Source organism: Bos mutus, chromosome 13 (genome assembly GCF_027580195.1).
Source record: "Bos mutus isolate GX-2022 chromosome 13, NWIPB_WYAK_1.1, whole genome shotgun sequence".
In the NCBI taxonomy this organism is placed as follows: domain Eukaryota; kingdom Metazoa; phylum Chordata; class Mammalia; order Artiodactyla; family Bovidae; genus Bos; species Bos mutus.
In genome coordinates this window covers 75310576-75325534 of record NC_091629.1, presented here as the reverse complement: position 1 = coordinate 75325534, position 14959 = coordinate 75310576, and the positions used below count along the sequence as shown (strand labels likewise).

Genomic DNA, 14959 nt, shown 5'->3' with positions numbered 1-14959 from the left:
AAACTAGATAAACGACAAGGACCTACTCCATAGCGCAGGGAAGTATTAATATAGTCAACATCTTGTAATAATCTATAATGGAAAAAATCTGAAAAAGAATATTTATCTAACACGACTGACGTGACTTAGCAGCAGCAGCAGCAGCAGCAGATAGATATATCTATTCTGTATAACTGGATTACTTTGCTATAAACCTGAAACTAACACAACATTGTAAATCAACTGTACTTCAATTGAAAAAAAAAAAAAAGAGGTAGAGTTAGGAATGATTGATTTGACTTGGGGAATTACAGAGATGTACAAATCAAAGTCCACACTTGGTCTACGACTTGGGCAACTGGATGTAAAGAAGGCGATATCATATATTGAGATGGGAAATTGAGAAGGAAGATGGAGGTGGAGGGGAACGTGATCAATTCACTTTGAAACAAGCTGAGTTAAAAGAATTGACAGCTGGATAGAGAGGTCTAGACCTCAGAGAAAAGTCTGAGATGGATATTGTAGCATCTTCAGTATATCTGGAGCATACTGAATTAATCAAAACCATAGGAGTGGATGTGATCTCCCAGGGAAGGTCTATGGAAGAGAAAAAGACAAAGGGTGTGAAGAGGACAGAGAACTTTAGAGAATGTTATAAGTGGCAGAGATGGAATTCCAACTCAAGACTAGAAGCAATGCGACAATAAAAATCCGTATAATAGTCTAGGAAGAAGATAATATGTGCTTGAGTTGGGGAAGAGGCAAGATGGAATGAAGAAAAGCAAGCTTGTTATAAAGATATTTAGGGGGTATAACCAACAAGTCTTGGTTGCTGAGTATATGGAAAATAAGACAGAGGAGGAAACCAGGATAATCTCACATTTCTTCTTTGGTCAGATACAAGAACAGCAGTGGCACACCCGTCACTTGGGGACTGAATTAGTAATACTAAGTGAAAAGATTAAAAAAAAAAAAAAGGCAAAATCTCCCTCCAAAAGAGCCCTAAAAAAATCTCAGACCCAGAGCACCTGCTATCTCAACAGACTTGATTAATAATCAAGACACTAAGGAGGAAAAAAGACAACCCAGACAGATACAAGGTTTCAATATTTTGCTTCAATTCTTCTTTTAATCCTTTAAAGGCAACTTTAGAGTTGAATTGCAATGTATTAAAAGTACATTTTAATTGCAATGTATTAAAAGTACTAGCTATAGTACTTTCTCAGTGATGTCACGGCCCAACTTTGCTAAATCCAGAATAGGATGTCAGAAAATACAATTAAAGGAATATCAAGCATTGTCAGGGATTTTAAAAACTCAAGTATGGCTGCATGTCTCAATCCCTGTGGCCCCTGCTTGTATAAGACTTATCAGTTGCGATACTGTGTTTCCGTTAGACTCAGGCAGTCCCAGAGCCCTACAAGTAAAGCCCAGATATTTCTGGTTCATCCCCAGAGATTTTTACTCCCACATATAACAAAAACGGTTCAGGAATTTGTAACTAGAAAATGTGGACATAAATCTCCAAATGTTTGCATGAATTAAAGCTTGCTCATTCTTATCCATACTTGGCATTCTGAAACAACAGCAGGATGGGCCCAGTGTGACTTTCTCCTGAGTGTTTTGAAGGATGGGGTTCATGAAGGTCACTGGGTGTGAGGCATGGTTTTGTCCAAAGCAAACAGACGGCCCAGTGCTGGGCTTCCTGTTTGGATCTGGGTGGGTCCAAAATGAGAGAGTTTCCCTGGGAACCCAACATATTAGCCAGCAGCTTGTGGGGTGGGAACACTTTAGTCCCTTCATTCTCTTCTCAGTTAACAACCAAAATGATCTTTTTAAACCTTTTTAAGTCAGTTCACATGGGCATCTCTGGCCGAAGGCCTTTAATGCTTTCCTTTGTCGCTCAGAGTAAGAGCCAGAACTGGTCAAGGTGCTACAGAACCGCCCCCTTGATGAGCCCTGTCCCTGTTCCACAAGGACCTTCTTCCTCTTCCTCAAACACAGCCCCTCACACCTACCACAAGGATTTCTCACTCGCCTTTCCCTCTGTTCAGAATGATCCTTCTTCCCTCAGATACCAGCACAGCTCACCCCCTCACTTTCTTCATTAAATCCATCCGGACATCACCAGCTTTAAAGGCAGCAGGAGTCACCAGCAGTGGTATCCCTAGACTCCCCAACCAGGCTTGGTTCCAAATACCTTCTGGCTGCTTCTCAAAAGCAAATGCACCCTCACAAGACAGGCATATTTTCCATGATTGCATCTAGCTTTGGGGAAAAACTCCAAAATCAAAGTTTGAGAAATAGTTTGTAAAATATGACCATGAGTAAAATCAGATTATAACTACCCATGGAGAGTTTTCAGGTCAACATTTATTTTGTGATTGTTGTTTAGTTGTTTTGTTTTTGTTTAGTCTCTAGGTCCTGTCTGACTCTTTTACAACCCCCCATGGACTGTAACCTATCAGGCTCATCTGTCCGCAGGATTTCCCAAGCAAGGATTCTAGAGTGGGTTGCCTTTTCCTTCTCCAGGGGATCTTCCCAAACCAGGGGTCAAACCTGCATCTCCGGTGCTGGCAGGTGGATTCTTTACCACTGAGCCACCTGCGAAGCCCAAGCGTTTATTTGGATATATATAAATATCCAAATATCCAAACACCCACAGGCATGAAATTTCTGACATGTCATTAAAATGTTAGTCAAATCATTTTGTTTTAGTTCTTTCACAGTATAGACTTTTCTGCTTCCCTTAGCAAGAAGGAATCTGCAATAATAGGTTTTTAACAAGAATAGTAGCAAGGTTGATGGATCTTGATAAAGTAGAGCTTTGCTAGCATCTATCAGTTAGTACTAAGCCCATGTGTGGAATGAGTGGGTTATGACTAGCCTCTTCCTGTGTCTTTTTCCCCTTTCCTTTTTATTATGGGAATAGCTGCAAAAGCTACGTTCATCTTTCCTTTCTCTTTCGTGCACTTACTTACACAGATGCTCATTTGCACTCACCCTCTCCCTTCCTTAAGGTGTGTTCATAACATACATTTGTTGTGTGACTGTCTTTTTTATTTTTTCAAGAAATTGTACGCTGAAGATCTTTACCTGCCAGAAGAGGATTACCTTCATTGTTTTTAATAGCTACATGATGGTATTGTACAGTAAGGTTATATGATTATTTATTTTTATTATTGAAAATAATGCTTCAGTGAGCATCCTATGCATTTATTCAAGGATAATGCATAGAAATGACTTTCCAGGCCCAAGAAATAAATATTTTCACTTCCAAAATATTGGCAAATTGCCTTTAAAAAAGATTACATAGCATGTCTCTAGTAGTATGCAAGAGTGCTTGCTTTCTTGCCAGCACTTGATACATTGATATTATCAAAATATTTCTCATTTTTGCCAATTTGATAAGGGAGCTTTTTTTTTTTAATGTTCTTGTGTTTTTCTGCATTTCCCTGGTTAATAATGAGACTGAGCTTTTCATATGATTATTTCTCATGTATGCTTACTCTTCTTGTATTTCCTATTGATATCATTTGCTCATAATTTTATTAAATTATTTTTCTTATTGATTGAGGGAAGCTCTTTCTGTATATCCTTTATCAATAATTTGCCTCTTAAATCTGTTTTAATTATTTTTTCAATTCTGTTTCCAGGCTTTTAACTTTCTGTGCTATATTTAACCACACGTATATTTTTAATTTTTAAATCACATGTATCAAACACCTCCTTAATGTTTTCTTTGTTGTTGGTTTTGCTATTTTTTGCTGTCCTTTCTCTTTGTGAAGGGGGAGTAGTTTAGGAAGGCTGTTTTCATCTTGTAAGAAAGATAAAAATTTTTCCTCTAGTTTCATTCAGTACTTTTATAATTTGGAGTAGTTATTCATTTAATCTACAAACTCATCTAGGATTTAATTCCATGTGCTCTGTGAAGTAGGACTATTTTTTTTATTGAAGTACAATTGTTTTACAGATTTGTGCCAAACCCTACTATATAGTAAAGTGACTCAGCTATATATATATATATGTGTGTGTGTGTGTGTATGTATATATATACAATCTTTCTTTAATCTTCTTCTCCATTATGGTTTATCACAGAACATTGATAGTGGTTCCCTGTGCTATACATTAGGACCTTGCTGTTGATTCATCCTAAATGTAATAGTTTGTATCTACTAAGCCCAGTCTCTCTCCCGACCCCCACATTCCAACAACCACAAGCCTGTTCTCTATGTCTGTGAGTCTGCTTCTGTATTACAGATAGGTTCGTTTGTCCCATACTCTAGATTCCACATATGAGTGATATCATATGGTGTTTGTCTTTCTCTTTCTGATTGGCTTCACTTGGTATGATCATCTCCGGCTGCAGCTGTGTTGCTGCAGATGGCATTGTTTTGTTCTTCCTTACGGTTGAGTAATATTTCATTGCGTGTACACGTATTCACACCTTTGTTCACTCATCTGTGGATGGACGTTTAGATGGTTTCCATGTTGCTGCTATAAAAGAGTGCATGTATCTTTTTGAATTGCAGTTTGTCTGGATATATTCCCAGGAGTGCGATTGCTGGATCATATGGTATTTCTATTTTTAGTTTTCTGAGGCATCTCCATACTGTTTTCCACAATGGCTGTACCAATTTATATTCCCACCAACAATGTAGGAGGATTCCCTTTTCTCTGCACCCTCTTCAGGATTTGTTATGTGTAGATCTTTTAATGATGGCTATGCATTGGAGAAGGAAATGGCAACCCACTCCAGTGTTCTTGCCTGGAAAATCCCAGGGATGGGGGAGCCTGGTGGGTTGCCGACTACAGGGCTGCACAGAGTCGGACATGACTGAAGTGACTTAGCAGCAGCAGCAGCATTCTGACTGGTGTGAGGTGGTACCTCATTGTAGTTTTGATTTGCATTTCCCTCATAACTAGCGATGTTGAGCATCTTTTCACATGCCTGTGGGCCATCTGTATTTCTCCTTTGGAGAAATGTCCACTAAGGGCTTCTGCCCGTTTTTCAATTTAGTTGTTTGTTTTGTTGTTGTTATTTAGTTGTGTGGGCTGTTTTTATCCTTTAGAGATTAAGCCTTTGTCTGTTACATCATTTGCAAATATTTTCTCCCATGTCATATAGCTTGCCTTTTCATTTAGCTATTGTTTTTTAATGGTTTCCTGTGCTGTGAAAAGCCTGTAAATTTAATTACATACCATTTGTTTATATTTTTATTGCTATTGCCTTGGGAGACTGACCTAAGAAAACACTGGTATGATTTATGCCAGAGAACATTTTGCCTAGGCTTGCTTCTAGGAATTTCAAGGTGTCATGTCTTATGTTAAGCCCTTTTGAGTGTAGTGTAAGAGCATGCACTAACATCACTGTCCACCTTTCCCGTTACCTTTCCCAGAACACGCAGCTGTCCACCTTTCCGGGCACCATTTGCTGAAGAGTTTTCCCATTTTATATTCTGCCTCCTTTGTTGAAGGTTAACTGACTGTAGATGGGTGGGTTTATTTTCCGGCTCTCTATTCTGTTTCATTGATATCTATGCACATTTGCATAGCAATACCACCCTACTTTGCTTACTGCGGTTAGTTGTATCTGAAGCCTAGAAGAGTTAAGAAGGGGACTACTTTTTCAAGGGATTTTTAAATTGTCTCAGTATCAGTAATTGAATAGTTCAATTACTTTTACCCACTGACATGAAATATCGGCCAACATGTTGATTTTTTAGGTGAATTTACAAGTTTTCAAGTAGTTTGTAAAGATTTTCTCTATATACACCTTAGAATTAGCTTTTCAGGTATTGAATTTTTAAGAAGGAACTGTTGCTGCTTTAATTGGTAATGTATTAAATCTATGTTTTGACTTTGGAAAATTTGACATCTTAATAATAATATAATATTTTTCTTTTATTCTTTGCATTCAAAAAGGTGGTATGTCTCTCCTTTTATTTAGATATTATGTCCTCAAATAAAATTTTATTTATTTTTAATTTTTATGTATTTTTATTTAATTTTTTTAGCTTTTCTTATTCTAAAGTCATCATTTTCTCTTATTATTGTTATTTGGGTACAATTTTTTGATTATGGTACTAATTAAATAGTACTTTTCCCCATCTTCGATTCTAATTAGTTATTGATGGCATACAGGAAAACTATTGCTATTTTCATATTTTAAGTTCAAAAACTCTCACCTTAATGAATTCTCTTTTTAGTTGTCACAGCTTCTCAGATAGTTGTATTGGAATTTCATGTGTGTCATAGAAAACTGTATATTGTCTTTTGATCTATTGTAAAAAACTTGTTAATTATGCTATTTTTTGTTTGTTTGTTTTAATTTATTTATTTTAATTGGAGGCTAATTACTTTACAGTATTGTATTGGTTTTGCCATACATTGACATGAATCAGCCACGGGTGTACATGTGTCCCCCATCCTGAACCCCCTCCCCCCTCCCTCCCCATCCCATCCCTCAGGGTCGTCCCAGTGCACCAGCTTTGAGTGCCCTGTTTCATGCATCAAACCTGGACTGGCGATCTGTTTCACATATGGTAATATACATGTTTCAGTGCTATTCTCTCAAGTCATCCCACCCTGGCCTTCTCCCACAGAGTCCAAAAGTCTGTTCTTTACATCTGTGTCTCTTTTGCTGTCTCGCATATGGGGTCATCATTACCATCTTTCTAAATTCCATATATATGCTTTAATATACTGTATTGGTGCTTTTCTTTCTGACTTCCTTAACTCTGTATAATCGGCTTCAGTTTCATCTACCTCATTAGAACTGATTCAACTGCATTCTTTTTAATAGCTGAGTAATAATAGCTGTATATGTACCACAGTTTTCTCATCCATTCGTCTGCTGATGGACATCTAGGTTGCTTTCATGTCCTGGCTATTATAAGCAGTGTTGCGATGAATATTGGGGTACACGTGTCTCTTTCAATTCTGGTTTCCCCAGTGTGTATGCCCAGCAGTGGGATTGCTGGGTCTTATGGCAGTTCTATTTCCAGTTTTTTAAGGAATCTCCATACTGTTCTCTATAATGGCTGTACTAGTTTGCATTCCCACCAACAGGGTAAGAGGGTTCCCTTTTCTCCACACCTTCTCCAGCATTTACTGTTTATAGACTTTTTATAGTTTATTTTTATATTTATATTAATATAATATAATTTTATTAATTAAATAAATAAATAATAAAACATTTATAGTCTATTGTTTATAGAGTTTTTAGAAAACCTTTTTGCCCTCACCACAATCGGTAGTTTCCCTAACAGGGAGTGAACCTGGGCCCTCAGGAATAAGAGCAGGGAGTCCTAACTGCTGGAGCACCAGAGAATTCCCTGTTGTGGAGTCCTAGGTGCTGGAGCACCAGAGAACTTCCTGATTTTCTTTTTTAAATATCTACTTTTTTGTCATTTCACAGGGCTTTTAGACGTGTGGTAGAACACAGCCAAGCACTGAATGTACCATCTTTTTTCAACCTCTCTCTAATTTCTTAATAAGAAAAATCAGATTTTGCCCTTCTTACTTTGTGTTTCTCGTACTTCAGTGAATTGTCTATAATAAAATTACCCTTCCCAACAAAAAAGGAAAACATAAACATATTTTATTATTTTTCTGAGCTCAACTGTGGTAAGAGAAACAACTCTTTCTCAAAAGGAAGTAATGCAATAACATGAAATATTAGGTGAAAAGAGAAGTGTTACTGTCAGCACAAGTAAAAACTGTGTTTGATAGTGACTTTTCCCTCTCTCTACAAATCCATAGTTCTATTTACTACTGAATGAGAAGGTAGTTAAACCCGAAGTGAAGAAACATACTTCCAAATTTGGTAGTATTTTTTGCAATAGACCATGGATATGTTCACTTAGCCCTGCAGTGTGGTTTGTTGAAAAGAGTATTCATTGGTACAAATCTCAATCTGTCCACTCAGATTTTCTGACTTTCTGTTAAATTGTCTATAAAAATAGGATAGATAAATCTATAACACTTGGAAAATGATAAAGTACCTTACAGGGTTACTGGTAGAAAAAGAAAGAAAGTCATATTGCAGAAGAAACAAGGTCATTTTGTGGCTGTATTATTATTATTAGGGTTTCTCCACCCTCCTATAAGGCTTCCCTGGTGACTCAGCGATAAGGAATCTGACTGCCAATGCAGGAAATGTGGGTTCTTTCCCTGGGTCAGGAAGATCCCCTGGAAAAGGAAATGGCAACCCACTTCAGTTTCTGCGCTAGGAAATCCCATGGACAGAGGACCTGATGGGCCACAGTCATTGGGATTACAAAGAGTTGGTCGCAAGTTAGCAATTAAACAGCAACAATGACCCTCCTATACCCTACTCCAGAAAATGATTGTGTTCTTGTGGCCGAGGGTTCACTCTCACATCCACCTTTTGTGTCAGGAAGAAAAATATAGTTAGTAGACCATGTGACTCAGAGGATGAGATGGCTGGATGGCATCACCAACTTGATGGACGTGAGTCTGAGTGAACTCCAGGAGTTGGTGATGGACAGGGAGGCCTGGCGTGCTGCGATTCATGGGGTCACAAAGAGTCGGACATGACTGAATGACTGAACTGACCTGAACTGAGACCATGTGATGAGCTAAATATGCAGATGGATAAAGATACATCCTATTGCAGCACTTCAGCTTTTGCAACAGCTAGTCCAGATTCATATTTTGATATAGTGACAATGCTGTGGGAGGCTTACCTGAGACTAGAGGACAATGACCTTTGGAAGGCATTCACTGCTCGTAAAGAAACCTCATAGTGCTCAAAGGAATGAGGCGAGGTGAGAAAACACCTGCACAGAGGCAGGAACCTTCATGGCTGCAGAGGAATAGGAGCTCTGTAACTAGAAGGCAGAACTTCTTCGCTGGACCAACCAGATCTAGTTTTTTTGTTTTTTTTTTTTAATTTTTATTTCATATCAAAGTATAGCTGATTAACAATGTTGTGCTAGTTTTGGACATACAGAAAAGTGATTTGGTTATGCATATGGCTAATGTTTTTCAAATTCTTTCCACATTTAGGTTTTTACAGAGTATTGAGCAGAGTTCCCTGTGCTATACAGTAGATCCCTGTTGGGGATCTATTTTTAATCTAGCAGTGTATACCTGTCAATCCCAAACTCCCTAACAATCCCTCCCCTATACCCTACCTCCACCCCCGGCAACCATAAGTTTGTCCTCTATGTCTGTGAGTCCATTTCTGTTTTGTAAATATGTTTATTTGTATCCTTTTTTAACGATTGAACATATAAACAATATCATATGTCATTCGTCTTTCTCTGTCTAACTTACTTCACTCAGTATGATAATCTCCAGCTCCATCTTTGTGGTGGCAAATGGCATTATTCTTACATTCTAAGCTTTCCAACCTCATTTTCCCCTCTCAGGAACAGGTAGATGACTGAGCCTGTGATTCAGATTTAAGTTAGCATTTATACCACCCACAAAACATAGCTCTACTTGGTTAAAAATTGCCCTACCTCTTCAACAGAGAAGTTTCAAGTGGCTAATTTATAGAAATTTCTATTGCATGTGGAGATTATTCCGTAGCAGAAAGTCCTCTCTCACCCCACAAAATTGGTTAGAATCCCCATGTCTTGCTTTCAGAGCTTTTATCTCAATAAAGAGCTAGCTTCCCATTTCTTCAGAGGTAGAAACTCTGGACCTCTGAGCCAGGAGCCAGAAGTTTGGGCAGGGCAGAGCATGTTCTCACCTCCCCTCGGGGTGTCTAGAGACACATCTTCATGAGACCTCAGTGACAGAAGCTGCAGACTTTTTCTTAACTCCTCCATGGCATGGCGATTTGTTGGCCTTCGTATACCATATTATAGGTCACTTTTTGAAATTTTTATTTTATATTGAAGTATAGTTGATTAACAATGTGTTAGGTTCAGATGTACAGCAAAGTGATTAAGTTATATATACACATGTATCTGTTCTTTTTCAAATTCCTTTCCCATTTAGGTTATTAGAGAATATAGAGCAGAGTTCCCTGTGCTGTACAGTAAATTCTTGTTGGTGATCTCTTTTAAATGTAGCAGTGTGATGTCCGAAGTGACTGCTGGTAGACCAGATGGAGCGGAGGTTGACCAAAGTCCAAAGTACTCAACTAATTGGGTCTAGTTTTCCTCACAGGTCAAATGCGTATTTGAACTCCATGATTTCCGTTGTTCTTTCTGCCCTGGTATCTTGAGCATCTTGAGCATCTTGTGGTTCCATGTCTGAAATCAATTTTATTTTAATTTTGTAGGCATACTATTTTGGTTCTTTTCTTTCTAAAATCAGCTGTTTTCTTAAACCAAAGTTTAACTTCTCCTCTAAACTAACTGCTAACTCTATTTTGTGTCAGATTGCTCATAAAACCTAGAACTATCATTCCATTCAGAGTCCAGACATATTACTGACAGATCTACTTCTTTCTTTTCTTTCTTTTTGTAAGATAAGTTTAGATGACTTCATTTCAGATAAGAAATTAAAAATTAGAAATAGAAGGACACAAGCAATGTTTGGGAATATAGAGTAACTGACAGATCAGTTTAAAAAAAAAGAGGTCTGAGAAAAATGTATGAAATCAAAACAGAAATAGTTTGAAAAAGATTTTCCTAGAATTACATAATCAAATTTTCTCTCAAATATATGTCCATTTCCATGTTAAATGTAAAAGGGTACAATTATCATAATCTATAGATTTAAATAATAGTAAAATCTATTTAAGGGCATTTCACTATTTGAGAGAAAATATATTTGATATGAGAATTTCAACTTACAAATGTCATCAGTAGAGTTGCCCAACCATCCTTCAAATTCACATGCACTAGTCCCCAGGACTTTTTCTTATAGACGATCACAGTTATCCCCAGATATGATGCCATTGTCACTAAAAACCAAAAAGTGAAATAACAGAAAAAAACTGTGTCATGGATCCAGCCAGCAGCCATCAAAAGATGCAGATTCTATCTTTTTCCATCCGATTGGACCCTCTCAGAAGATGAGAGGGCCAGATTGGTAGCATAAGAAGTCCTTCTGCAAAGCCTTTCCCCATCATCTTCCTTGTGCCTTTAGGATATAAGTTCCATTTCATAAGAGGAAGAAAGAAGTTAAAGAAAATGAGAGGGGGAGTAGGGAAGCTCACCACTCCCAATCTTCAGTGGCTCCTTACTGCCCCCAGGGTAATGTCTGAGTTTCTCATGAGCACATGTAAGGCTCCCATGTCCTGCACCCAGCAGATTCGGCAGCCTCACCCACACTGCAGTGAATGGTAGGGAACTCAGGCGACAGAGCCAGACCAGCAGAACCTTGGCTTTGACTCCAAGTGAAGTGGGAGCCATTATAAGCTTGAAGCAAAGAATGACAGGATCCATCATGTTTTATTCTTGCTCATTCTTCTCAAATATACCCTACATTTCCAGCAAAGAGACCAATTTACGCTGAGTGCCCTCTCTAAGCATACCTACCCATCGTAATCTCATCACACTGTCAGTAACCATCTCCAAAGCCTCTCCTGCATAAAGCCATCTTGATTCCTCTGGCAAAACATGATTCCGCCTCTGGATAAAATCTTACAAACACCCAAACTATTTGACTTTGCCCGAGGTTTGCATTTTCTACCTTGTTCTAGCTTAGGAGTTAGATGACAAAGTCAAATATGTCTTGCTCTGAGCCTCACCTGGATTGCAGGTCCCTCGGGCATGGATGACATTTGATACAGCGAAACAGTGCTGTTGCTTCAACTTTGAGAGAAGCCAAATGCCTCCAGAAGCTCTCCAACTCAGTGTCTATGCCCTTGGTCACCTGCCAGCAGTTATGCCAATAGATCCAACAATTCAAGTTCATCCACGTTTCTAAACACGTTATGAGTGGGACTATTCGTGGTCAAAAAAGTTAAGACCAAATAATCATCCAACTAGTTCTTTCCAACTAAACTGCTTTAGACATAAACACCTCTTGGTACATTTTCAATAAAATTCACTGGGATTCATTGTCTCCAGCATTCTTTTGGAGATTTGTGTTGTGCTATCATTTTTGATACCTTTATTTGCCACAGGTTTTCCTTCTCCCACTAAAACGGAAGCTCCTTGGAGGTGAAGAACTCACAGAGTTATTTGTGGACCCGGCCCATCCCCTTACCCAAAACCCTTGCTCAAAATATTTGCAGATGGAATATTTTCATGGCTCCTCCACATCTTTCAGTGTTTATTTGTAAATGAACTATAAAAAGGGAGAGACCAAAGTAAACTTCTGCCTCTCTTATAACAGGATTTTGTGCCACTGTATCAAAACTTTGAGAATTTTTATATACGGAACATTTATATGAGAATCAGAGACAACTGGAACCGGCCCATCTGCAGTGCCCCGGGAGCTGTGTTCGATGTGATGGAAAGGGTGACAGATGACTACAACTGGACATTTAGGTGAGGCAGCCATCTGGATGGGCTTGAAAGAAAATGCTTTCAAGGAAATTCTAGCATGGGTGCCAGATTACAGATCTGAAAGAAAAACAGCAATGAAACAGCTGGTCTTCCATCATTCAGCCCTTTGCAAGCCCTCATGGTGCCAGTGGGGAAGTCACAGTAATTAAGTTGCCAAGGGCAGCTTATTTGTATTGCAATTAAGAGAAATCTGTGGCAGAAGGTGCAGGATACACAGAACCAGCCAGGAAGAGTCTTTTTCAGCTTTATTGACAAATTGTACCCTTCTAGTTCCAGCTGAAGGAGCCCATGATGACCATGGCTGTTTCTCTTTTGAAAGTCCTTGCTGCAATTTAAACCAAGGTGTCATGAAAGCAAGCACCCAAGAAAAATCAGAGCTGAGTAATACTCTATGGCCCAGCTACCTTTTCCCAATGCTCTGCCCAGATTCATGATGGAGTTACTCTCCTCCAAGGGCAAATCATTTTGTGGTGACAACAAGGCTGATCAAAAGGAAAATAGAAAAGATGTGATTTAGGCCAAGCCTAAGATCTCTTTCTGGTAGTATTTTATGGTACCCTAGGATGATATTGAATGAAAAAGTCCTTTGTGTTCACCTGACCTCTCTGCAGGTTTACTGGAAGAATCATCAAAGATGTCATCAATATGGGGTCCTATAACTTCCTTGGCTTGGCAGCCAAGTACGATGAATCCATGAGAACAGTAAAGGAGGTTATAGAGACATATGGCCTAGGCGTGGGCAGCACCAGACAGGAAATGGGTATGTACGTTCACTATTTTGAAATTTTTTTCAGTTAGACCTGATTCCTGTGGCTACTTCTCAAATCTAGATCATATCTAGATTGTGTGCCACAAAAAGCTATTTTAAAATACAAAAAGAAAAAGGTATATTATGGCCTCTTTGAAAATTTCAAACATTATGCTCATACTAGGCAGTTTATTAAGATTTTAATTCTCCAGAACAAATAAAAATGATTCTCTCCTCACCATGTGATCTGAAAAAAGCAGCTATCATACCTCTTCTATCTGGCCCTTTTCTGAGTCATTTTCTCCACTTTTATTAAGCAGCTTTGCTATTTTTCAATCACAGGCTTCCCTGTCCTTCACTGTCTCCCAGAGTTTGCTCAAACTCATGTCCATTGAGTCAATGATGCCAGCTTTATTAAACAGGTTTATTGAGGTTTAATTATGCCTTGAGATATAATAGGAAATAGCAAGCCTTGCTAACACTCTTGCCTGGAAAATGCCACGGACACAGGAGCCTGGTAGGCTACAGTCCATGGGATCGCAAAGAATTGTACACAACTGAGCAACTTCATTTCTCATTGAGGTATGATTACTATTAAAAGGAAAACATTGTACTTATTTAATATGTATAATTTAATGAGTTTGGACATATGCATATTCCTGTGAAACTGTCACCACAATCAAGGTAATAAATATATCTATTACCTAAGAAAGTGTCATATCACCCTCCTTTTTGTGGTAGGAACACTTAGCATGAGATTAACTCTTTTTTTTTCTATTTTTCCCCTAAATAAAATTTTATTTTTACTTATTGAAGTATAGTTGACTTATAACATTATGTTAGTTTCAGGTGTACACCTAGCAATTTTATATTTTGAGGTCTACTCTTTTAACAAGTGTTTCTAGAGCACAGTACAGGATTGTTCTAGGCATTGTGTGGTAGGGAAGATTTCTAGAACTTACTCATCCTGCATCTCAGAAGTGTCATACCCATTAAACAACAACTTCTCATTTGGATTTAGCTCTTTCTCCTACTTTTTTTGGTGATACCCACCACTTTTGTACCTGACTATTGCCTATTTCTGCTCCTCCTGTGAAGGGAGGAATGGGTCTCCTTGACTGTTGTGTTGAATGAATGGATGGATGAATGATGAATGAATGGGAAAGGTAGAGCCAACAATCTTTTTATTTCTTTTTTAGCTGAAACAATTTTCTCTTAAAAGAGTAAAATCTGAGAAGGAAACTTCTGCTCCCCACACTTCTGGGAGAATGAGGGAGCAGCTTGTTCCTGTAGCTTGGCTTCACTGTTCCTGGCCCAGTGTCTTCTCCTATATGATCTCATTTATGCCTCTCCAGAACCTGTGCTGTAGAGGCAGTACAAGTGGTGTTATTCGCATCTTCCAGAGGAGGAAACTGAGGACCGCATAACTCAGTGATGTGCCCACAGTGGCAGCTGCGGTAACTCCTAGTCTCACTCAGCTTTTCTACTAAACAGTTTTCCATCTGGGATAATAAACACAGGGCTCACCAGATCAGCCTCAGGCCTAAGAATCAGATGCAAATCTACCAAAAGTGGATTCACCATTCATGAAACATGCCACTCCTAGAGAACCAGTTGGCAGAAGGGCTTTAAAAGCCAGCAATTAAAAAGACCGGTGCAATAAATCAATATCACAGTAATCCAAGTCTATGCCCCAACCAGTAATGCTGAAGAAGCTGAAGTTGAACGGTTCTATGATGACCTATAAGACCTTCTAGAACTAATAGCAAAAAAAAAGATGTCCTTTTCATCA

At 38.5% G+C, this 14959-nt stretch overlaps 1 protein-coding gene across 1 annotated transcript in view; it reads left to right on the top strand.

Moving 5' to 3' along the window:
- The window catches only part of SPTLC3 (serine palmitoyltransferase long chain base subunit 3), a 158434-nt gene that overhangs the window by 48981 nt on the left and 94494 nt on the right, over positions 1–14959 (top strand). The window contains exons 3-4 of the mRNA XM_014476477.2: positions 12247–12401; positions 13031–13179. Coding sequence (XP_014331963.2) covers positions 12247–12401; positions 13031–13179 — 304 coding nt within the window. The remainder of the gene's footprint in view (positions 1–12246; positions 12402–13030; positions 13180–14959) is intronic.